The sequence below is a fragment of the Manacus candei genome, unplaced genomic scaffold (genome assembly GCF_025592945.1).
Source record: "Manacus candei isolate 608988 ecotype Guabito, Panama unplaced genomic scaffold, ASM2559294v1 h1tg000007l, whole genome shotgun sequence".
NCBI lineage: Eukaryota > Metazoa > Chordata > Aves > Passeriformes > Pipridae > Manacus > Manacus candei.
This window is the reverse complement of record NW_026138055.1, coordinates 9,110,401-9,131,170: the sequence shown is the minus strand read 5'-3', so window position 1 is coordinate 9,131,170 and position 20,770 is coordinate 9,110,401. Positions and strand designations below refer to the sequence as shown.

Sequence of the window (20,770 nt, the reverse complement as noted above, 5' to 3'; positions counted from 1 at the left end):
CCTCATCCCCAGTCCCTCTCCAGCTCTCCTGGAGCCCCTTCAGCCTCTGGAATGTGCTCCAAGCTCCCCCTGGATCCTTCCCTTCTCCAGCCTGGCCATTCCCAGCTCTCCCAGCCTGGAGCCAGAGCCTGCCATTGGATCCATCCCCAGCCCAGCTCCTCCCTGGGAAGGAGTTCCGGGAACAAGGGGGTTCCCTGGGAATCTCGGCACTCAGGGCAGGGTCTCCCTTCCCCTTTCCTGCCTTTTCCATCCCCACATTCCAGAAAAATCCCTCTGAATGGATTCTGAGTGTCCTTTATCCTTGAATCACAGACTGGTATGGGTGGGACGGGGCATTAAGGCTCATCCCATTCCATGTTCAGGGACACCTCCCGCTATCCCAGGGAATCCAACCCGGCCTTGGACACTCCCAGGGATCCAGGGGCAGCCACAGCTTCTCTGGGAATTCCAGCCCAGCCCCTCCCCACCCTCCCAGCCAGGAATCCCTTCCCGATATCCCACCTCCACCAAAAAGATTCCATGGGCAGCGATGGAATATGGGGCTCTGAGCTGCCCTTTCCCAGCTCCCTCCGGATAAATCCCAGTTGTGCTGCGGCACATTCCCACTTTTTACCCTGATCCAAACCCAAATAAATCCAAATCCATCCCGTTCCCTGCTGGAATCGCAGCTGTTTTCCCTTTTTTTTCTGACCTCCCTTCCAGCCTTTCTTGGAGCTCTAAAGGGTCCAAAACCACCGGATGACGCAACATTTGGGAATGCCAACACCGGGAATCCTCGGCCATGGATTCAACATCCCAGTGGGAAGGAGCAGCTCCATCCTCCTGCTGTCCAAGGATGGGATTTTACACCCCCCACTTTTAGAGGGAACGGGGAAGGTTTTCCCGCCGGGAATGTTCTCCCCTCCCGGAGTTCTCAAGCCTTGGCTCATGCCCTCCAGAATTCCAAGGGTCTTCCCGGGGAATTTATGATCCTGGCAGGATTTAGTGGTGACAGGCAGAACACCAAATGTCTCCTGGCTGACACCACCTCCACCATCTCCAGGGAATTATTCCAATGGGAAAACCAACCTTCCCGGAATTCTGGCCTTCCCACCGCTCCCAAAATTCCTTTTTTTGCCCCCAAATCCCGTTATTTTTTTTATCAGACACACCTGGTTTGATCCGACCCATCGACACCGAGCGAAACGCTCCCATAAAAACCGGATCGAAGGACAGAAAGCAGGGAAAAGGGGAGGTGGGAATTCCGCACAAATCCCACAGAAAATTTCGATTTTCCCCTTTTTTAACAATTAGCAAAGCCTCCAAAATTCCGAAGCGGACGGACGAGGGTTGATTCCAGCAGAAAATCAGCTCCTTTGATGGAAAAGACAAACTGGGGAAGGCTGGAATTGCCAACGGAGCCGTGGGAGAGATTCCCACCCTCCCGGATTTTTATAGGACACGGGGAATTTCTTCCCCTGCACTCCCCCCCAAAAAAAAAGCTGGAAAAGCAGAGCAAAGGGAATTTCAAGCAGAGAGAAGGGGGGCAAAAATAGAATTTTCCCTGAATTTCCCGGGTCCTGCCGTGTCCCAGGAGCGTCAGGAAGAGCCCACGGATCCGTCCACATTCCATGGATCCGTCCACATTCCGTACTCGGGAGAAACAAGGACCGAGCTCGGCCTAAATATAAACACCCCTCGCATCAAAGGCACGGGAAATTCCCCCCAAAATTCCTTTGGAACCGTTGTTTTGAAGGATTTTCACCCGGTTTGCAAAGTTTGGGAGGTGGGGGTTGAAGTCTGAGATCCAACGGGAGATTCCCATTCTCCGGGGGAGTCGGAACGCGGAGCCCCCGGATGGACCCAAAAATGGGGCTTTTTTAAATCTAAATCGATTTAAATGATGGAATTTGCATTGATTCCAAGGAGGGGGGGACAGATAAGGAGCATTCCTGACCCTTGGGATTGCAAAACCTGCCCCGGGGTTGGGACTCAAGATTATCCTGATAATCAGTCGGGAGGCACCGGAATTCCGGGCACGGCTGCGGGAGGGGTGAGGGAAAAAAAAGGTTTGGGGGAGGTTTAAAAGTTCCTCCTCTCGTTCCAACCCCCGCCCTCTGTGGCCTCCTGATGGTTTTTTTTCCAGGGAAAAACAGATTAATTCCTTCATGGGGGGTTTCAGGAGATGTTCGAACCAACCCGGAATTCCCGACGCGGAATGAAGTCAGGAAAAGCCCCCCAGGAGCATCCTCTGCTCTTGGGATGGGAAAACCAGCAGAGGTATCAGGGATTCAGAGGCTTCCATGGATTTGGGGCACATCCCAGCGTCAGAAGGACGTGGAGCTGCTGGAGCGGGGCCAGAGGAGGCCACGGAGATGTTCCAAAGGCTGGAGAACCTCTGGCTCCAGGCTGGGAGAGCTGGGAATGGCCAGGCTGGAGAAGGGAAGGATCCCGGGAGAGCTTGGAGCACATTCCAGAGCCTGAAGGGGCTCCAGGAGAGCTGGAGAGGGACTGGGGATGAGGGCCTGGAATGCCAGGCCCCAGGGAATGGATCCCAGTGGGAAAGGGGAGATTTGGGGGGGAGATTGGGAAGGGATTCCTGGCTGGGAGGGTGGGGAGGGGCCGGGCTGGAATTCCCAGAGAAGCTGTGGCTGCCCCTGGATCCCTGGGAGTGTCCAAGGTTGGGTTGGATTCCCTGGGATAGCGGGAGGTGTCGGAGTCGGAGCTGGACGAGCTTTACGGTCCCTTCCCACCCAAACCATTCCAGGATTCCAAGCCCAGAAAGCCAAAAGGAAACATAAAAACAAACGGAAAACAGGAAGGAAAACACAATTCCCTCCAACGCCGGGAACGCCCCCGGTTATTCCACAGTCACCCAGGACAGGGATGAGCCCCAGGAATTCCCTGGATCTGCCCAGGGGGGGAAATCAGTTTTCCACGACCAGCACCGGAGCTCTGCTCCAGCTCCAGCCCTTCCAGCCCCACATTCCCAACTCCCAGGCTGGACACCGACCCCGCAGATTCCCAGGGATTTTCCCCAGCACATGGAATGACGGGAAACACGGAAAACCATCGGGAAACACCACACAAGCAGCAGCACCAGGGGACAGGGAGAATAAATCCCCTTGGGAACGGGGTTTGTTTTCCCCAAAGCCGGAGAAAAACTGAAAGTTCCCAGAATTATTCCGGCTCTCTGGAAAGAGCCGGTTGATTTTTGAGGGAAAATTCCGAGGGAAAACTCTGAGGGAAAGTTTTGAGGGAAAATTCTGAGGGAAAATTTTAAGGTAAAATTTTGCGGTAAAACTTTGAGATAAAATTTTGAGATAAAATCTTGAGGTAAAATTCTGAGGTAAAATTTTGAGATAAAATCTTGAGGTAAAACTTTGAGATAAAATTTTGAGATAAAATCTTGAGGTAAAATTCTGAGGTAAAATTTTGAGATAAAGATTTGAGATAAAGTTTTGAGGTAAAATTCTGAGGTAAAATTTTGAGATAAAAGTTTTGAGGTAAAATTCTAAGGTAAAATTTTGAGATAAAAGTTTTGAGGTAAAATTTTAAAGTAAAATTTTGAGGTAAAATTTTGAGGTAAAGTTCTGAGATAAAGTTTTGAGGTAAAATCCTGAGGTAAAATTCTAAGGTAAAATTTTGAGATAAAAGTTTCGAGGAAAAGTTTTGAGATTTTAAAGTAAAATTTTGAGGTAAAATTTTGAGGTAAAATTCTGAGGTGAAATTTTGAGGTAAAATCTTGAGGTAAAACTTTGAGATAAAATTTTGAGATAAAATCTTGAGGTAAAATTCTGAGGTAAAATTTTGAGATAAAATCTTGAGGTAAAACTTTGAGATAAAATTTTGAGATAAAATCTTGAGGTAAAATTCTGAGGTAAAATTTTGAGATAAAGATTTGAGATAAAGTTTTGAGGTAAAATTCTGAGGTAAAATTTTGAGATAAAAGTTTTGAGGTAAAATTCTGAGGTAAAATTTTGAGATAAAAGTTTTGAGGTAAAATTTTAAAGTAAAATTTTGAGGTAAAATTTTGAGGTAAAGTTCTGAGATAAAGTTTTGAGGTAAAATTCTAAGGTAAAATTTTGAGATAAAAGTTTTGAGGTAAAATTTTAAAGTAAAATTTTGAGGTAAAACTTTGAGGGAAAAATCTTGAGGTAAAATTTTGAGGTAAAAATCCTGAGGTAAAACTTTTGAGGTAAAAACCTTCAGAAAATTCCTTACATTACAGGGGGGTTTATCAAATATTTTCGGGAAACAATAAATTCCGGGGTTATTTTTAAACCAGTTTTTTAACAAACTTCTCCCTGGCGACCACCAAAATGCTCGGAGAATCCCAGAGAATCCTGGAATATTCTGAGCTGGGAGGGACCCACCAGGCTCAAGCCTGAAACTGGTTTTAATTAAGCCTTTATAAGAGTCAACCCAGTTTTTTTCCTGCACTAAGAAGAGTCGTTTGGGTTGGAATCTGAGGGAATTAATTCCCTTAAAACAAGCGGGAAAACCAGGGATATTTTAGGTTTCCGAGCGCTCCAGTGACACATCACTGCCCTTCCTCCAGGGAAAACAAGGCCAATCCTGCAGGAAAAGCACAAAGCTGGCCGGTCAGGACACCTGGAATCCGGTTCCCGAGTGCCAGAGGTGCTGGAAGGTGGGGATTCCCGGGAAAATGAAAGGTTGGGAGATGCCGACGCCGAGGCTGGGCCGCGTGATCTTGGGAACAAAGGCTGGAGAGATCCCGTGGGGTGGGGGAAGCCGGGACAGGGATGTGGCCGAGGAGGGCTGTAAAAAGGGAATTCTGGGTGGACTTTACACTTTTTAAAGTCCATCCCGTTCCATGGGCAGGGACACCTCCCGCTGTCCCAGGGAGTCCAACCCGGCCTTGGACACTCCCAGGGATCCAGGGGCAGCCACAGCTTCTCTGGGAATTCCAGCCCAGCCCCTCCCCACCCTCCCAGCCAGGAATCCCTTCCCAATCTCCCCCCCAAAGCTCCCCTTTCCCACTGGGATCCATTCCCTGGGGCCTGGCATTCCAGGCCCTCATCCCCAGTCCCTCTCCAGCTCTCCTGGAGCCCCTTCAGCCTCTGGAATGTGCTCCAAGCTCTCCCGGGATCCTTCCCTTCTCCAGCCTGCCCATTCCCAGCTCTCCCAGCCTGGAGCCAGAGCCTGCCATTGGATCCATCCCCAGCCCAGCTCCTCCTTGGGAAGGAGTTCCGGGAACAAGGGGGTTCCCTGGGAATCTCGGCACTCAGGGCAGGGTCTCCCTTCCCCTTTCCCGCCTTTTCCATCCCCACATTCCATAAAGATCCCTCTGAGTGGATTCTGAATGTCCTTTATCCCACAATTCCAGACTGGTTTGGATGGGAAGGGACCTTAAAACCCATTCCATGGGCAGGGACACCTCCCACTATCCCAGGTGGCTCCAGCCCGGCCTTGGACACTCCCAGGGATCCGGGGCAGCCACTCAAACCATGCCAGGATTCCAAGCACAGAAAGCCAAAAGGAAACATAAAAACAAACGGAAATCAGGAAGGAAAACATGAGCTGAGACTCCAATGCTGGGAATGTCCCCCGATATTCCACAGTCACCCAGGACAGGGATGAGCCCCAGGAATTCCCTGGACCTGCCCAAGGGGGAAATCAGTTTTCCACGACCAGCACCAAAGCTCTGCTCCAGCTCCAGCCCTTCCAGCCCCACATCCAGGATTCTCGATTCCTAAAGCCCGAGACTTCTAATCCTACAGGTCCATTCCCAAAAAACAGAACCCACAGGGTGGGTTTAGATGGGAGATTGGGATGGAATTCCTGGTTGGGAGGGTGGGGAGGGGCTGGGCTGGAATTCCCAGAGAAGCTGTGGCCGCCCCTGGATCCCTGGGAGTGTCCAAGGAAAGGTTGGAGCAAACTGGGATAGCGGGAGGTATCCCTGCCTATGGAATGAGATGATCCACAACCAAACCATCCTGGCATTCCAAGCCTCTTTTCCCTGCTCCCAGCAAAGCAGCCTCTCTCCTGTTTTTCCAGCTTTACATTCCCAACCCTGACCCTTCCTCGTTTGCCCTCCCTTTATCTCCCAACCTGCCGGAACAGCAAAACAACCTCCTTGGAAATTCCCAGCGCTTGGAATTCACCCCTTCCACCCCTGGCTCCCGGGAACACTTAATCCCTGCAGGGAACACCACAATTCCCGGGATCCACCCAAATCGCCTCCTGGAAGGCGGGAACTGCTCCCTGATTAACCCCCAGTCGGCAGCAGAGCAGAATTCCCGGGATTATTCCCAGCCAGGGGGGGTTGAGGAGAACAATCATCCCATGGGGTGGGAGAGGAGTTTTCAGGAGCTCCAAATCCCATTCCAAGGTGCTGATGGGGACGGAAAACGCAGCTGATGGAAAACTCAACAGCTCTTCCCGCTTCCCGGAGCGGCTGTTCCCTATTCCTGGCGCTCCGGGAGGCCCAGGAAGAAGCCACTTAACAAACAAATTAAAATTCCGTGGTTTTGCTGGATTTGGACAATTTAACCCCAAATCCAAACGACTGTTCCAAGAGTAAAAACTCGGGATTTCAAATTCCCTGCTGGAAGTCGGACGAGCCTCTGCCCGGTTGGGAATTGGGAATGTTTTCCTGCTTCCCAGAGAAGGTGTTTACACAAATTTGGGGATCCTGGAGCAACCTGGGGAGAAATGGGAATGTTTTCCTGCTCCCCGGAGAAGGTGTTTACACAAATTTGGGGATCCTGGAGCAACCTGGGGAGAAATGGGAATGTTTTCCTGCTCCCCAGAGAAGGTGCTTAGACAAATTTAGGGATGTGGAGCAACCAGGTGGGAAATGGGAGGAAACCACTTCCAGGTCGACATTCCCTGGGGATTTTCTCCCTGGTTTTCCCCATTTTTAATGCCTGTCCTGTGCATTTTCCCTCCTCACTTCAAACCCCTGGAAGAAAACTTCCCCTGGTTTAACCAAATCGATTCCCAAAGTTTCCACAACACCCCCTAAGGAGTTGTTTTTTTTTCCCGCAGTTTTTCCAGCTGGAATTCCATAAGGCAGGAATTTTTGGGTTTGGCATCCAGGAGGAAAACCAGAGAGGGTTTGTTGGCTCGGCTGGTTTTTTAAATCCCTCCTTGGACAGCCCTCGGGAGTTCTCCGGCGGCGTTTGGAAGTCCTGGAATTTTGGAGGCCGTCAGCACATTCCTGGGGGTTTTTTTAGGGAGTAACACACAGGCCTGAGCTCCCAATCCAGGTTTTCCCTGGCCATGGATGTTTGTTCTCCGTCTGGACCTGCTGTGACCGAGCCGTGACCCGGCAGCACCTCCCCTGGCAGTGAATTCCAAAGGCTTTGCTCCCGGTTTCCCACACCCAGCGCGGCTTCCCAGAGCAGGAGTCGCTGAACGTCGTCATCCAGCATCCTCATCCTCACCGGCTCCATGCTCATCCATCTCCCTCCTCATCCATCTCCATCCTCATCCATCTCCATCCTCATCCATCCTCATCCATCTCCGTCCTCATCCACCATCTCCATCCTCATCCATCTCCATCCTCATCCATCATCCTCATCCTCACTCCATCCTCATCCACCATCTCCATCCTCATCCACCATTCCCATCCTCATCCACCATCTCCATGCTCATCCACCATTCCCATGCTCATCCACCATTCCCATGCTCATCCACCATTCCCATCCTCATCCACCATCTCCATTCTCATCCATCTTGTCCATCCTCATCCACCTTGTCCATCTTCATCCACCATCTCCATCCTCACCCACCATCTCCATCCTCATCCACCATTCCCATCCATCTTGTCCATCCTCACCCACCATCTCCATCCTCATCCATCTCCATCCTCATCCATCTCCATCCTCATCCATCTCCATCCTCATCCACCATCTCCATCCTCATCCTCACTCCATCCTGATCCACTGTCTCCATCCTGATCCACCATTCCCATCCATCTTGTCCATCCTCATCCATCATCTCCATCCTCACCCACCATCTCCATCCTCATCCATCTCCATCCTCATCTGTCTCCATCCTCATCCATCATCTCCATCCTCATCCACCATCTCCATCCTCATCCATCTCCATCCTCACCCACCATCTCCATCCTCATCCATCTCCATCCTCATCTGTCTCCATCCTCATCCTCACTCCATCCTGATCCACCATTTCCATCCTCATCCATCTCCATCCTCATCCACCTTGTCCAGACTCCATCATCTCCATCCTCATCCACCATCTCCATCCTCATCCATCTTGTCCATCTTCATCCACCATCTCCATCCTCATCCACCATTCCCATCCATCTTGTCCATCCTCATCCATCTCCATCCTCATCCATCTCCATCCTCATCCATCTCCATCCTCATCCATCTCCATCCTCATCCACCATCTCCATCCTCATCCATCATCATCATCCTCACTCCATCCTCATCCATCTCCATCCTCATCCTCACTGTCTCCATCCTCATCCATCTCCATCCTCATCCACCATCTCCATCCTCATCCCTCTTCAATCCCAAACAGGATCCCAGGATGGTTTGGATGAGAAGGGATCTTAAAGCTCATCCCATTCCAGCCCCGACACCTCCCACTATCCCAGGGGATCCAACCCGGCCTTGGACACTCCCAGGGATCCAGGGGCAGCCACAGCTTCTCTGGGAATTCCAGACCAGCCCCTCCCCACCCTCCCAGCCGGGAATCCCTTCCCAATCTCCCCCCCAAATCTCCCCTTTCCCACTGGGATCCATTCCCTGGGGCCTGGCATTCCAGGCCCTCATCCCCAGTCTCTCTCCAGCTCTCCTGGAGCCCCTCCAGGCTCTGGAATGTGCTCCAAGCTCTCCCGGGATCCTTCCCTTCTCCAGGTGTCCCCATGGATCCAATGTGGGAAGGGACCTCAAAGCTCATCCCATTCCAATCCCAGGTTGCTCCAAGCCCCGTCCAACCCGGCCCTGGACACTCCCAGGGATGGAGAATCCACATCCCCTCTTGGCAAGAAGCCCGGACACACCTTCCAATCCCGATTTTATGGGATTTTCCGAGTCCTGACACCCCCGAGGACCCGCCAACACCAAGATTCCCACAGAGACCCTTTCCCAGCCGGCACCAGGAGCTGATTCCCTTCAAAAATTCCCACGATTCCAGCCAATCCACCGGAAAAAAAAGAGCCGGAAAAACCTGGAATAACGTTCCTTTCTCCTACAAAAAGTCCCCAAAACACGGGTGAGGCTCCAACCTCACGGGAAATCAATTATTATTATTATTATTATTATTATTTAATTGTTACTATTTTGTTTATTTTTTTTTTCCAATTTATTATTATTGCAATTTAATTATTTTCCTGAAATCTCCTGGACAGGGAATTACCGGGGGCTGGAATATCCCTGAATTCCAAAGTCACCACGGGATGGACATGGGAAAAATCACTAATATTACGTATATTATATTAAAATACTATATGTTATATACTATATATTACAAATTATATTATTACATGTATTATATATTATTTCTTTACATCTGTATAAATATTTATATTTATTTATATGTTATTTATATATTATATCTCTACATTATATTATATATTACATATTATATTATTACATATATTATATATTATTTCTTTACATCTGTATAAATATTTATATTTATTTATATTTATTTATATGTTATTTATATATCTATACATTATATTATATATTACATATATGTATATAATATGTAATAATATTTCTATATTATTTATGTAATTACACATTATATATATAAGATATAATAAATATATGCTATTACATGATATAAAATACTATATATAACATACATATATGATATATATAATAGTATATATTACATAGTATATATTACATATTATATCATCATATATATTATTTATTCTCTTTATATCTGTATAAATATATTTATTTATATATTATTTAGATGTTATTTATATATTAAATCTATATTTTATATTATATATTACAGATATTTTAATATTTATATAATATTTATATAATATATAATATCATTCATGTAATTACATATTAAATAAATAACATAAAATAAATAATTATATAGTATTATATTACATACATTATATATGATACCTATGATACTACATATTATATATTACATATTACATATTATATTAGTATTTCTTTATATCTATAAATACATTTATTTATATATTATTTATATGTTATTTATATATTATTTATATATTATATCCATGTTTTATATTATATATTACATATAACATTTATATAATATATAATATCGTTTATGTATTATTCATGTAAGTATATATTAAATAATATATAATAAATAATTACATAGTATTATATGACATAAAGTTATATATTATATATATGATACTATGTATTATATATTACATATTACATATTATTATTTCTTTATATCTGTATAAATATGTATATTTATATATCATTTATATGTTATTTATATATTATTTATATATTATACCCATGTTTTATATTATATATTACATCTAATGTAATATTTATATAATGTATATTATTTATATATTATTTATGTAATTATATATTAAATATATAATATATAACATGTAATTTATACTATAATATGATATATACTATATATAATATATATCATATGACATATTTTATTAAATATTTAATGTATAATATCATTTAAGTATTATTAATGTAATTATATATTAAATAATATATAATAAATAAATAGTATTATATGACATAATATTATATATTATATATATGATACTACGTATTATATATTACATATTATATTATTATTTCTTTATATCTGTATAAATATATATATTTATAGATCATTTATATGTTATTTATATATTATATACATATATTACCCATGTTTTATATTATATATTACATATAATGTAATATTTATATAATGTATATTATTTATATATTATTTATGTGATTATATATTAAATATATAATATATATTTATAATATATATAGTATATATTATATATAGTAATATATATTATATATATTTTAATATATAAATAATATATATTACTATATATATTATATAATACATATATAATATATATATACTATATATAATATATAGTAATATATATTAAATATATAATATATTTTTATAATATATATAAAATATGTAATTTATACTATTATATGATATATACTATATATAATATAAACTATATATAATATGATATATTTTATTAAATATTTAATATATAATTTAATATATATAACATAATATATATGATATATATTATATGTATTATATATATTTATAGTATATATAATATGTAATTTATACTATTATATGATATATACTATATATAATATATATCATATTATATACTTCATTATATATATTTAATATATAATTTAATATAATACATTTAATATATTTTATTATATATAATATATTAACTATTATATACTATTGTATTATTAATGATAATTAATTGATTTTAATATATATTTTATTATATATTTAATATATAATTCAATATACTATATTTAATATATTTTATTATATATAATATATTAACTATTATATATTATTATATTATTAACGATAATTAATTGATTTTAATATTACTATCAACACCGACCACTCCAATACCCACGAATCCATTTTACCACCCTCGGATCCCAAAGGATTCCCGTGATCCAAACTTTGCACTCGGAAAATCCCGGGAAAGAAAACCCGGGACCCTCGGGATTTCAGACCTTCCGAGGTCAAAAAGAGGGGAAGGAAACACATCTTGGAGTTTTATTTTCCAGCCTGTTCCGCCTCAATAAACAGTAGAAATAAATATAAACGGCCCGAAATAGACTTTTTGGGAATTCCTGATCCAGAATAGACCCGGGATCAGCCCGGACCGGGATATTTCTGACACCAGTTTAAAGCAGGGCCTGATTTTAAGGACCTTTATCCCTGGAGAAAAAACACAAACACGCCCAAAATCCCTCCACGGGTCAGGTTTAAACCTGGAAATTGGGGATCCTGGGAGCAAAACATGATTTTTTAACCTGGGGATTCCAAAATTCCCCCCAAAAATGGGAAGATAAAGGTGGAAAAGATCCCTCTTTTCACCCATAACTCGGCGCAGTTTTACTGGAACGGCCTAAAACGCCTCCACGGGTCAGGTTTAAACCTAAAAATTGGGGATCCTGGGAGCAAAACATGGATGTGGGAGAGTCCACCAGGGAGCCAAAGCATTCCTTGGATATTCCCTGAACCCTTTGCCTTCCTAAAACCCGGAAAATAAATCACCTTCACCCCACCAAGGCAAACCTTTAAACTCAGCTTAAAAACCACTGACGGCACAACTGGGCCCGGCTTAGGGAGCACAACAAACCAGGAACGGGTTTAGCAGATATTGGGGATGTTTTGGGATAGTTTGGGATATTTCTGGGATAGTTTGGGATATTTCTGGGATATCTCTGGGTGGATTTCCCTCAGCTGGATCACAATCCCACCTCATTCAGGCCACACGACCTCGGAGCCCGGTGCTTCCATGAGAATCATCCCTGCACACAAACCCCTCCATCCAGGATTTTTCCCACCCTTCCACGGCCTGAAAACTTCAGGGCTTTCCCCTCCCGATTTTCCAGCCTGGGAATTCCACAATGCTCACAAAAACAGGGACTGTAACAGCGTTAAACACCTTCAGTTTTCCCTTTTAAACCCAGCCCAGCTCCACCCGAGCGGCCCCCGACACCGACTCGGGTTTAATTCCCCCCCCCTCCCCCTCTCCCGTTTCCGTCGGAATCGCTTCCCAGGCAATTGGGTCACCCCCAGGAGAGCCTTCCCTGCCTTTGCAGGGGGAACAGCCGGAGCTGGATTGCAGGATTATCGGCGCAGAAGCCGCTGAGCCGGAGTTTTCCCTGCGGAGCCAAAACTGGCGCCGGCCCAAAAATCCCGGCAAAGCCTCGTTTTTAACCTACATTCCCAGCCAGGTGAATTAGTCCAGGCTTAAAAAAACCTCCCCCTCCCAACCAGTTCAGCAGTTGGGGGTTTTTTTCCCCCCTCTCCTTTCTTCTCCCATCCCAGCGCTTGAAATCCATCCCAGGGACGGAATTCCGGGGAAGAACCTGTTCCGCGCGCCGGCCTGAGTCACGGGAAAAAGGCATCCTCTGGAATGTTGCAGGGATGGGAAAACATCCCATTCCAGGTCCTGCTGGGCGCCCAGGGAAGAGGTGGAAGCTCCTGGTGGCTCCCAGGTGGGAGAATCCAGAGAATTTCCAAGAGAATCCTGCGAATCCTCCTCGCCAAGGGTTGGATCGGCCCCGGCAGCGCGACAGCAACGCCCTCGGAAACCCCACAAAAGCACTGAACCACCAACCAGAATTCCCTGGTTTTATGGAAAATTGGGATGTGGCCACACATCCCAGGGGATCCCACACCTCTCAGGAACACCTGATCCCAACATTTACCTGCTGGTCCCAGCCCTTCCTGATCCCAAAGATCCAAGCCAAGGGTTGGATCGGCCCCGGGCAGCGCGACAGCAACGCCCTCGGAAACCCCACAGAAGTGCTGCTGCACTGAAATCTTATTAAAACACCCCAAAAAATCCCTATTTAGGCTGCTCATCTGCTGTCATTCCCACTCTCCTGCTGCCCACCAGAAATTCCACCTCTCTAGGCTGGGAGTTTTCTGGAAGCAGAGCCCACTTTCCCTCTGCTTTTGCATCCCTGGAAAACCCCAATCCCTGCCCGGGGCTTCCTGCTGCTGCAGCAACACAAAAAGCCAGGAACCACCAACCAAAATTCCTTGGTTTTATCAAAAATTGCGATGTGGTCACGCATCCCAAGGGATCCCACACCTTTCAAGAACACCTGGTCCCAACATTTACCTGCTGGACCCAGCCCTTCTCACTTCCAGAGATCCAATCCAAGGGTTGGATCGGCCCCGGCAGCGCGACAGCAACGCCCTCGGAAACCCCATAGAAGTGCTGGGGCACTGAAATCTTATTAAAATACCCCAAGAAACCCTATTTTAGGCTGCTCATCTGCTGTCATTCCCACTCTCCTGCTGCCCACCCAGAAATCCCACCTGTCCAGGCTGGGAGATCATGGAAGCAGAGCCCACTTTCCCTCTGCTTTTGCCATCCAGCCCGTGCCTGAGGTTCCTGCTGCTGCAGCAACACGAAAACCACCGACCAAAAACTCCCTGTTTTTACCAAAAACTCCGCGGCCACACATCCCAGGGGGTCCCACACCTTTTAGGAACTCCCAGTCCCAACATTTACCCCTCGGTCCCAGCCTTTCCCCCGCTCCCAACCCTGCCTTTAAAAGAGCAGGATCTGACTTTTAAAACCCATTTTTTTTCCCCCCCTCCCCGTTGCCTCCGCTTTGATCCGGGCGAGATAAAGCCCCGGCGCTTCAAAGCGGCGCAGCCAACCAGGCCAAACCAGAAGAACCCGTCCTATAAAACACTTCCCTCGCCAAAACACCCCGTTTTTTCCACCTTTATTTCTCCCAGAGCCGGGATATTTTTAGCTTCCCAACCTCCCCATCCCGCGTCCCCCCCCGGGGATTAACGAGCCCCCTCCCTCCTTAAAAATATGATTATATAATTAATTAAGCTTTAATAATCCTTCCAAGCTCCCGATATTCCTCGCAGCCCACCCCAAACTAAGCCTTCGAAGCCTCCCGAATATCCCTCGAAGCGCCTCCCGACGTTCCCGAATTCCCGACGGCGCATTCCCGGGGGCTCTTCCGACGTCTTGGGGATCCAGCCCCAATAAATCCAGGGTGGAAGTGTATGACTAATTGCAGGAATTAGTCATGCAGCGGTGAGCATGTGCCGGGGCGTTATCGGGAGGGCACGGCTCCGGGAGGACACGGAACGCTCCCGGGGAATCGACGCCGCCGGAGAACCGGGAGAAGGAGAAGAAGGAGGAGAACAACTCAAGGACCTGCCTGCGGGGAAGGGAGAGCCGGATCCCAGCGGGGCCTTGTTTGCCTTGGAAGCAGGAGTTGGAGGGGGGGGGGGTGGGTCGGCCGTGCCATGTTCGGTTTGGCAGCGCCTCTCCCCAAGAGCCAAGATACCCATCTTGAGCAAATAAAAGCCGGGATTTCGCATTCCCGGCGCGCTCGGCCCGGCGCCAGGCGCGGCACCGCCGAAGTGCCCTCCCCGCCGGTTATCCGCCGCCCCAGCGCCCCGTCCGTCCCCCCCTCGGGTGGCAACGTGAACTTTAATCGCTTCCACCCAACCAGGACCCCCCAGGAAATCCCCTGGTTTTCCCCCTCCCCTCAAAAATCACCGGCGGCGCTTTCGGACTTTCTCCCTCTGCCGATGCCTGGGTTTTTTTGACTAAAACAGATATTTTTTGACACTCTGGGACACCCAGAACGCTCTCCACGAAACCCTTCAGGTTTGGGTTCACCCTTGGGATCACCCCAACCCCCCCTCCTCGTCCCCCCAGAACCACAAACAGCGCGATTCCCGAAAAAAGTAAAACCGAGCGGCTCCTGTGGTTGTTTTGTTGTTGGTTTTTTTTTTTTTGGTAACTCCCAGATAAATCCATCCCCCCCACACCAGCTCGCCAGGTACGTTGCAGCCTTTCTAAATATATGTATTTATGCAAATTTTACACCCGTATATCACATCCTGGCCCACGCAAACCCAGCTTTTTTGGGGGGTATTTTTTGGGGGCGACACGAACACCACAAACCATCCAAGAAGGGGTCGGGAAGCGCCGCCCACGCGCGAGCCCCCAAATTTCCAGGTTTCCCCTCTCGCTCTGCTGCGTCACTCTTTCATTTTTATTATTATTAATATTATTATTTATGCATTTCTTAATTTATTTTCGCCCCCCTCCTCCCCCGGGGGGGTCGACGGGAACGGCGAAAAAAAACCCGGACGGCGACTCCGATTATCCCAGAGGAGGAAGGTGCTTTTTCCCACCTTGGCAAAACACAAAGGGGAGGATGGGGGGGGAGGAGGGAAACGAAAATAAGAAAAAACTCCCAGGAAATCGTCACCCAACGTGGGCACCGAAAGGTCAAAACGCACCTTTGGGGAGCGGGGAGAGGTTATAAAAAAAAAGAAAAACCCTGCCCGGGAAGGAAGCGGCTTTTTTTTTTTTTTTTTTTTTTCCCGGCCGCCGAGATTTTTTTCCTGCCGCTTTAAATGTCATATTCCAGAGGTTACGGAACCCCCCGCGCCCGCCGCGGGGAGCGGGGCAGGTGCCGGGATTATTCCCGGGAGAGGGATGGTGGAAATTTAGGGCACACGGCGGGTGGGAGAAGCGGAGGGTGGGAGGATCCCGCAGAGCCGCCGCCTCCCCCCGGAAAAAGCCGCCTCCCGACACACACCTGGCGAATCCCAGCCCGAATCCCAGCCCGAATCCAAGCCCGAATCCCAGAGCCCGAATCCAAGAGCCCGAATCCCAGCCCGAATCCGAGCCCTCCGTGCCAAACTTGTCACCTCCCGACAGGGCTGGGACGGGGAGGGGTTTGGGGGCGCGGCCGCACATCCCGGGGGGGTGACACGCACATGGAATGTCACCCCCATCCCACACACAGACACGCACACAAAGAGCTGTCACCCAAAACGCCACCCAAGGGAACATCAGCCCTGAACCCGGGGGGGGACCGGGGCCGCACATCCCCTCCCCTTCCCCTCCCCTCCCTTCCTCCGCGTTCTGGCTGGGGAATGGGGACGGGGATGGGGATGGGGATGGGGACGGGGATGGGGACGGGTCCCCTCTGCCATCTCCCAGCTGGGAAGAGGATGGGAAATGGGGTGGGGAAGGGGATGGGAAAGGGGATGGGAAAGAGGTTGAGGAAGGGGTCAGGAAAGGGGTCAGGGAAGGGGATGGGGAAGGGATGGAGGAAGGGGATGGGGAAGGGATGGAGGAAGGGGATGGGGAAGGGGTCAGGGAAAGGATTGAGGAAGGGGATGGGATCGAGGAAGGGGTCAGGGAAGGGGTCGAGAAAGGGGATGGAGAAGGGGTCGAGGAAGGGGATGGGAAGGGGTCAAAGAAGGGGTCAGGGAAGGGGATGGCGACGAGTACCCTCTGCCATCTTCCAGCTGGAAAGGGGATGGGAAAGGGGCTGGGGACGGGATCGAGGAAGGGGTCAGGGAAGGGGTCGAGGAAGGGGCTGGGGAAGGGGTTGGGGAAGGGGTCGAGGAAAGGGTCAGGGAAGGGGTCGAGGAAGGGGATGGGGAAGGGGTCGAAGAAGGGGTCAGGGAAGGGGATGGGGACGAGTCCCCTCTGCCATCTTCCAGCTGGAAAGGGGATGGGAAATGGGGTGGGGAAGGGGTTGGAGACGGGATCGAGGAAGGGGATGGGGAAGGGATCGAGGAAGGGGATGGGGAAGGGGTCAGTGAAGGGGATGGGGAATGGGGTGGGGAAGGGGCTGGGGAAGGGGTCGAGGAAGGGGTCAGGGAAGGGGATGGTGACGAGTACCCTCTGCCATCTTCCAGCTGGGAAGGGGATGGGAAATGGGGTGGGGAAGGGGTCAGGGAAGGGGTCGAGGAAGGGGATGGGGAAGGGGTCAGGGAAGGGGATGGGGAAGGGGTCAGGGAAGGGGATGGGGACGAGTCCCCTCTGCCATCTTCCAGCTGGAAAGGGGATGGGAAACGGGGTGGGGAAGGGGCTGGGGAAGGGGTTGAGGAAGGGGTCAGGGAAGGGGTCGAGGAAGGGGATGGGGAAGGGGTCAGTGAAGGGGATGGGGAAGGGGTCAGTGAAGGGGATGGGAAATGGGGTGGGGAAGGGGCTGGGGAAGGGGTCGAGGAAGGGGTCAGGGAAGGGGATGGCAACGAGTCCCCTCTGCCATCTTCCAGCTGGGAAGGGGATGGGAAACGGGGTGGGAAAGAGGTCGAGGAAGGGGTCAGGGAAGGGATTGAGGAAGGGGCTGGGGAAGGGAACGGGGAAGAGGTCAGGGAAGGGGATGGGGACAAGTCCCCTCTGCCCTCTTCCAGCTAGGAAGGGCCTGGAGAAGGGGAAAGAGGCTGGGGAAGGGGATGGGAAAGGGGTCAGGGAAGGGATTGAGGAAGGGGCTGGGGAAGGGAACGGGGAAGAGGTCAGGGAAGGGGATGGGGACAAGTCCCCTCTGCCCTCTTCCAGCTAGGAAGGGCCTGGAGAAGGGGAAAGAGGCTGGGGAAGGGGATGGGAAAGGGGTCAGGGAAGGGGTCAGGGAAGGGATCGAGGAAGAGGATGGGGAAGGGGACAGGGATGAATCCCCTCTGCCATCTTCCAGCTGGGAAGGGGCTGGGAAAGAGGATGGGAAAGGGGTCAAGGAAGGGGTCAGGGAAGGAATCGAGGAAGGGGATGGGAAAGGGGACAGGGAAGGAGTCAGGAACAGGGATGGGAAAGGGGTCGAGGAAGGGGTCAGGGAAAGGGTCAGGGAAGGGATTGAGGAAGGGGATGGGGAAAGGGACAGGGAAGGAGTCAGGAACAGGGATGGGAAAGGGGTCGAGGAAGGGGTCAGGGAAAGGGTCAGGGAAGGGATTGAGGAAGGGGATGGGGAAAGGGTCAGGGACAGGGATGGGAAAGGGGTCGAGGAAGGGGTCAGGGAAGGGATTGAGGAAGGGGATGGGGAAAGGGACAGGGATGGGGTCAGGAACAGGGATGGGAAAGGGGTCAAGGAAGGGGTCAGGGAAGGGATTGAGGAAGGGGATGGGGAAGGGGTCGGGGAAGGGGTCAGGGATGAGTCCCCTCTGCCATCTTCCAGCTGGGAAGGGGATGGGAAACAGGGTGGAGAAGGGGCTGGGGTCGAGGAAGGGGTCAGGAAGGAGATGGGGACGGGTCTCCTCTGCCCTCTTCCAGCTGGGAAGGAGCTGGGGAAGGGAAAAGAGGTTGGGGAAAAGGACGGGTCCCCTCTGCCATTTTCCAGCCGGGAAGGGAATGGGGACGGCAAAGGGGAAAAAGGATAGGGACGAGGATGGGAAGGGAAGGGGAAGGGGACACGGAAGGGATGAGAAGGGGACGGGTCCCCTCTGCCATCTTCCAGCCGGGAAGGAGAAGGGGATTTGGGAATGAGGACGGGAACGGGGGGGACAGGGAAGGGGAGGGAGAGGGGGTGAGAAGGTGAGCAGCCAAACTGCTTTTCCCACTTTTCCAATCAACTTTAAATTAATACCCACAACACCGGCGGGGGGGTATTATAGGAGGAGGGCGAGGTAACCGAGGCCAAGGCAGCGCTGGGGAGGGCAGGAGGGGTCCCCCGCGTTTGCTGGGGGGGGAGGGGGTGCGTGTGTTGGGGGGGCAGGAGGCGGCGGAGGAGGAGGAGGAGGAGAAGAAGGAGGAGGAGGAGGAGGAGGAGGAGGAGGAGGAGGAGGAGGGCGGGCAGGGGAGAGAGGGAGGGGAGGGAGGGAAACGAGCGAGCGAGAGAGGCGGAGGGGGGGGGGGGGGGAAGGAGGCGGCGGCCGCCATGGCAGCCCCGGGGCGGGGGGCCGGGCCGTGACAGCCGCCGGGGGGGCCGAGGGGCCGCGGCGGGGCCGCCCCCACCCCGCGCCCCGCACTCACCTGCCGCTGACACCGCCACGGCCGCCGCCTCCGCCGCCGGCGCCCGGCCCAGGCCCGCCGGAGCTCCGCGGGCAACGCGACAGCGACTCCCCCGGCCGGGCGGCGGCCCCGGGGGGCTGCGGGGCGGGCTGGCGCCGGAGGGGCAGCCCCCGGACCGCGCTGCCGGGCGGGCGGTTGCGGGGAGCCCCGGCTGCCGCTGCGGGGGCTCCCCCGGGCGCCGCGGGGCCCCTTGCCTGGGCGGCGCGGCGCGGGCTGCGGGGCTCCGGCGCTCGCTCGCTCTGGCCGCGATCCTCCCTCCCGGCGGGACGGGGCGGAGCTGGGCATGGAGGACGAGGGGGGCGGTGTCGGCGGAGCCCCGGCGCGGTCCCTCCTCCTCCTCCTCCTCCTCGCTCTCCTCCCTCCTTCCCTTCCCTGCCTGCCCTCCCTCGGCGCTGGCGGCCGCCATCTTCCCCCGCCCGACCCTCGCCGCGGCCCCGGGGCGGCCCCGCCGGGACGGGCAAGGGGAAGGGAAGGGGAAGGGGGAGGCGGCGCCATGTTGGCGCCTCAGGGGGGTCGGGCTGAGGGGCCCCGGCGGCGCCGAGCACGGGGGGCCTTGAGCGGGACCCCGCTGGTGCCACGGCCGTGCCCTCAGCCCCGGGACCCCGCTGGTGCCACGGCCGTGCCTTCAGCCCCGGGACCCCGCTGGTGCCACGGCCGTGCCCTCAGCCCCGGGACCCCGCTGGTGCCACGGCCGTGCCCTCATCCCCGGGACCCCGCTGGTGCCATGGCTCTGCCCTCAGCCCCGGGACCCTGCTGGTGCCGCGGCTGTGCCCTCAGCCCCGGGACCCTGCTGGTGCCACGGCCGTGCCCTCATCCCTGGGACCCCACTGGTGCCATGGCTGTGCCATGAGCCCTGGTGGTGCCATGGCCGTGCCTTCATCCCCACTGGTGCCATCGTTGTGTCCTCAGCCCCAGGACCCCGCTCATGCCACAGCCATGCCCTCAGCTCCAGGACCTTGTTGTTTGCACAACCGTGCCCTCAGCCCCAGCGGTGCCATGGCTGTGCCTTCATCCACGCTGGTGCCATCGTTGTGCCCTCAGCCCCAGTACCCCGCTGGTGCCATCGTTGTGCCCTCAGCCCCAGTGGTGCCAGGGCCGTGCCCTCAGCCCCGGGACCCTGCTGGTGCCATGGCTGTGCCCTCAGCCCCAGGACCCCGCTGGTGCCATGGCCGTGCCCTCAGTCCCGCTGGTGCCATGGCCGTGCCCTCATCCCTGCTGGTGCCATGGCCGTGCCCTCATCCCTGCTGGTGCCATTGTTGTGTCCTCAGCTGGGAACCT

The 20,770-nt window shown here is 50.8% G+C and overlaps 1 protein-coding gene and 1 long non-coding RNA gene across 19 annotated transcripts; one reads left to right on the top strand and one right to left on the bottom strand.

Moving 5' to 3' along the window:
• Window positions 1-5,889: 5,889 nt before the first annotated feature.
• LOC127460968 (uncharacterized) lies at window positions 5,890-8,419 on the bottom strand. Of its 15 annotated transcripts, none has more exons than XR_007899921.1 (5): window positions 8,207-8,419; window positions 8,137-8,171; window positions 7,964-8,087; window positions 7,791-7,860; window positions 5,890-7,590 (listed from the first exon to the last, which is right to left on the bottom strand). It is a non-coding gene; the product is annotated as an uncharacterized LOC127460968 (long non-coding RNA). The 15 variants fall into 15 exon arrangements; XR_007899932.1 differs by having other exon boundaries at window positions 8,245-8,419; XR_007899935.1 differs by lacking the exon at window positions 8,137-8,171 and having other exon boundaries at window positions 5,890-7,442; window positions 7,485-7,590; window positions 7,964-8,103; window positions 8,245-8,419.
• An 8,218-nt stretch (window positions 8,420-16,637) lies between these two features.
• Window positions 16,638-19,220, top strand: LOC127481761 (protein qua-1-like). Of its 4 annotated transcripts, none has more exons than XM_051811436.1 (2): window positions 16,638-16,772; window positions 17,804-19,220. In XM_051811436.1, exon 2 carries the CDS (start codon window positions 17,950-17,952, stop codon window positions 18,859-18,861), a length of 912 nt encoding a protein of 303 aa, XP_051667396.1. In that variant the 5' UTR covers window positions 16,638-16,772; window positions 17,804-17,949; the 3' UTR covers window positions 18,862-19,220. The 4 variants fall into 4 exon arrangements, with proteins under 4 accessions (XP_051667396.1, XP_051667367.1, XP_051667377.1 ...); XM_051811407.1 differs by having other exon boundaries at window positions 16,638-16,934; window positions 18,111-19,220; XM_051811417.1 differs by lacking the exon at window positions 16,638-16,772 and adding an exon at window positions 16,941-17,381 and having other exon boundaries at window positions 17,724-19,220.
• Window positions 19,221-20,770: the final 1,550 nt, after the last annotated feature.

What these genes read in the sequence shown, in the direction of transcription:
- LOC127481761 (XM_051811407.1), top strand. Translation starts at nt 16,648, where the DNA reads ATGGGGATGGGGATGGGGACGGGGATGGGGACGGGTCCCCTCTGCCAT. An exon ending in AGAAAGGGGATGGAGAAGGG is followed by an intron (nt 16,935 to 18,110) that starts GTCGAGGAAGGG and finishes GAAAGGGGTCAG; the next exon opens with GGAAGGGGTCAGGGAAGGGA.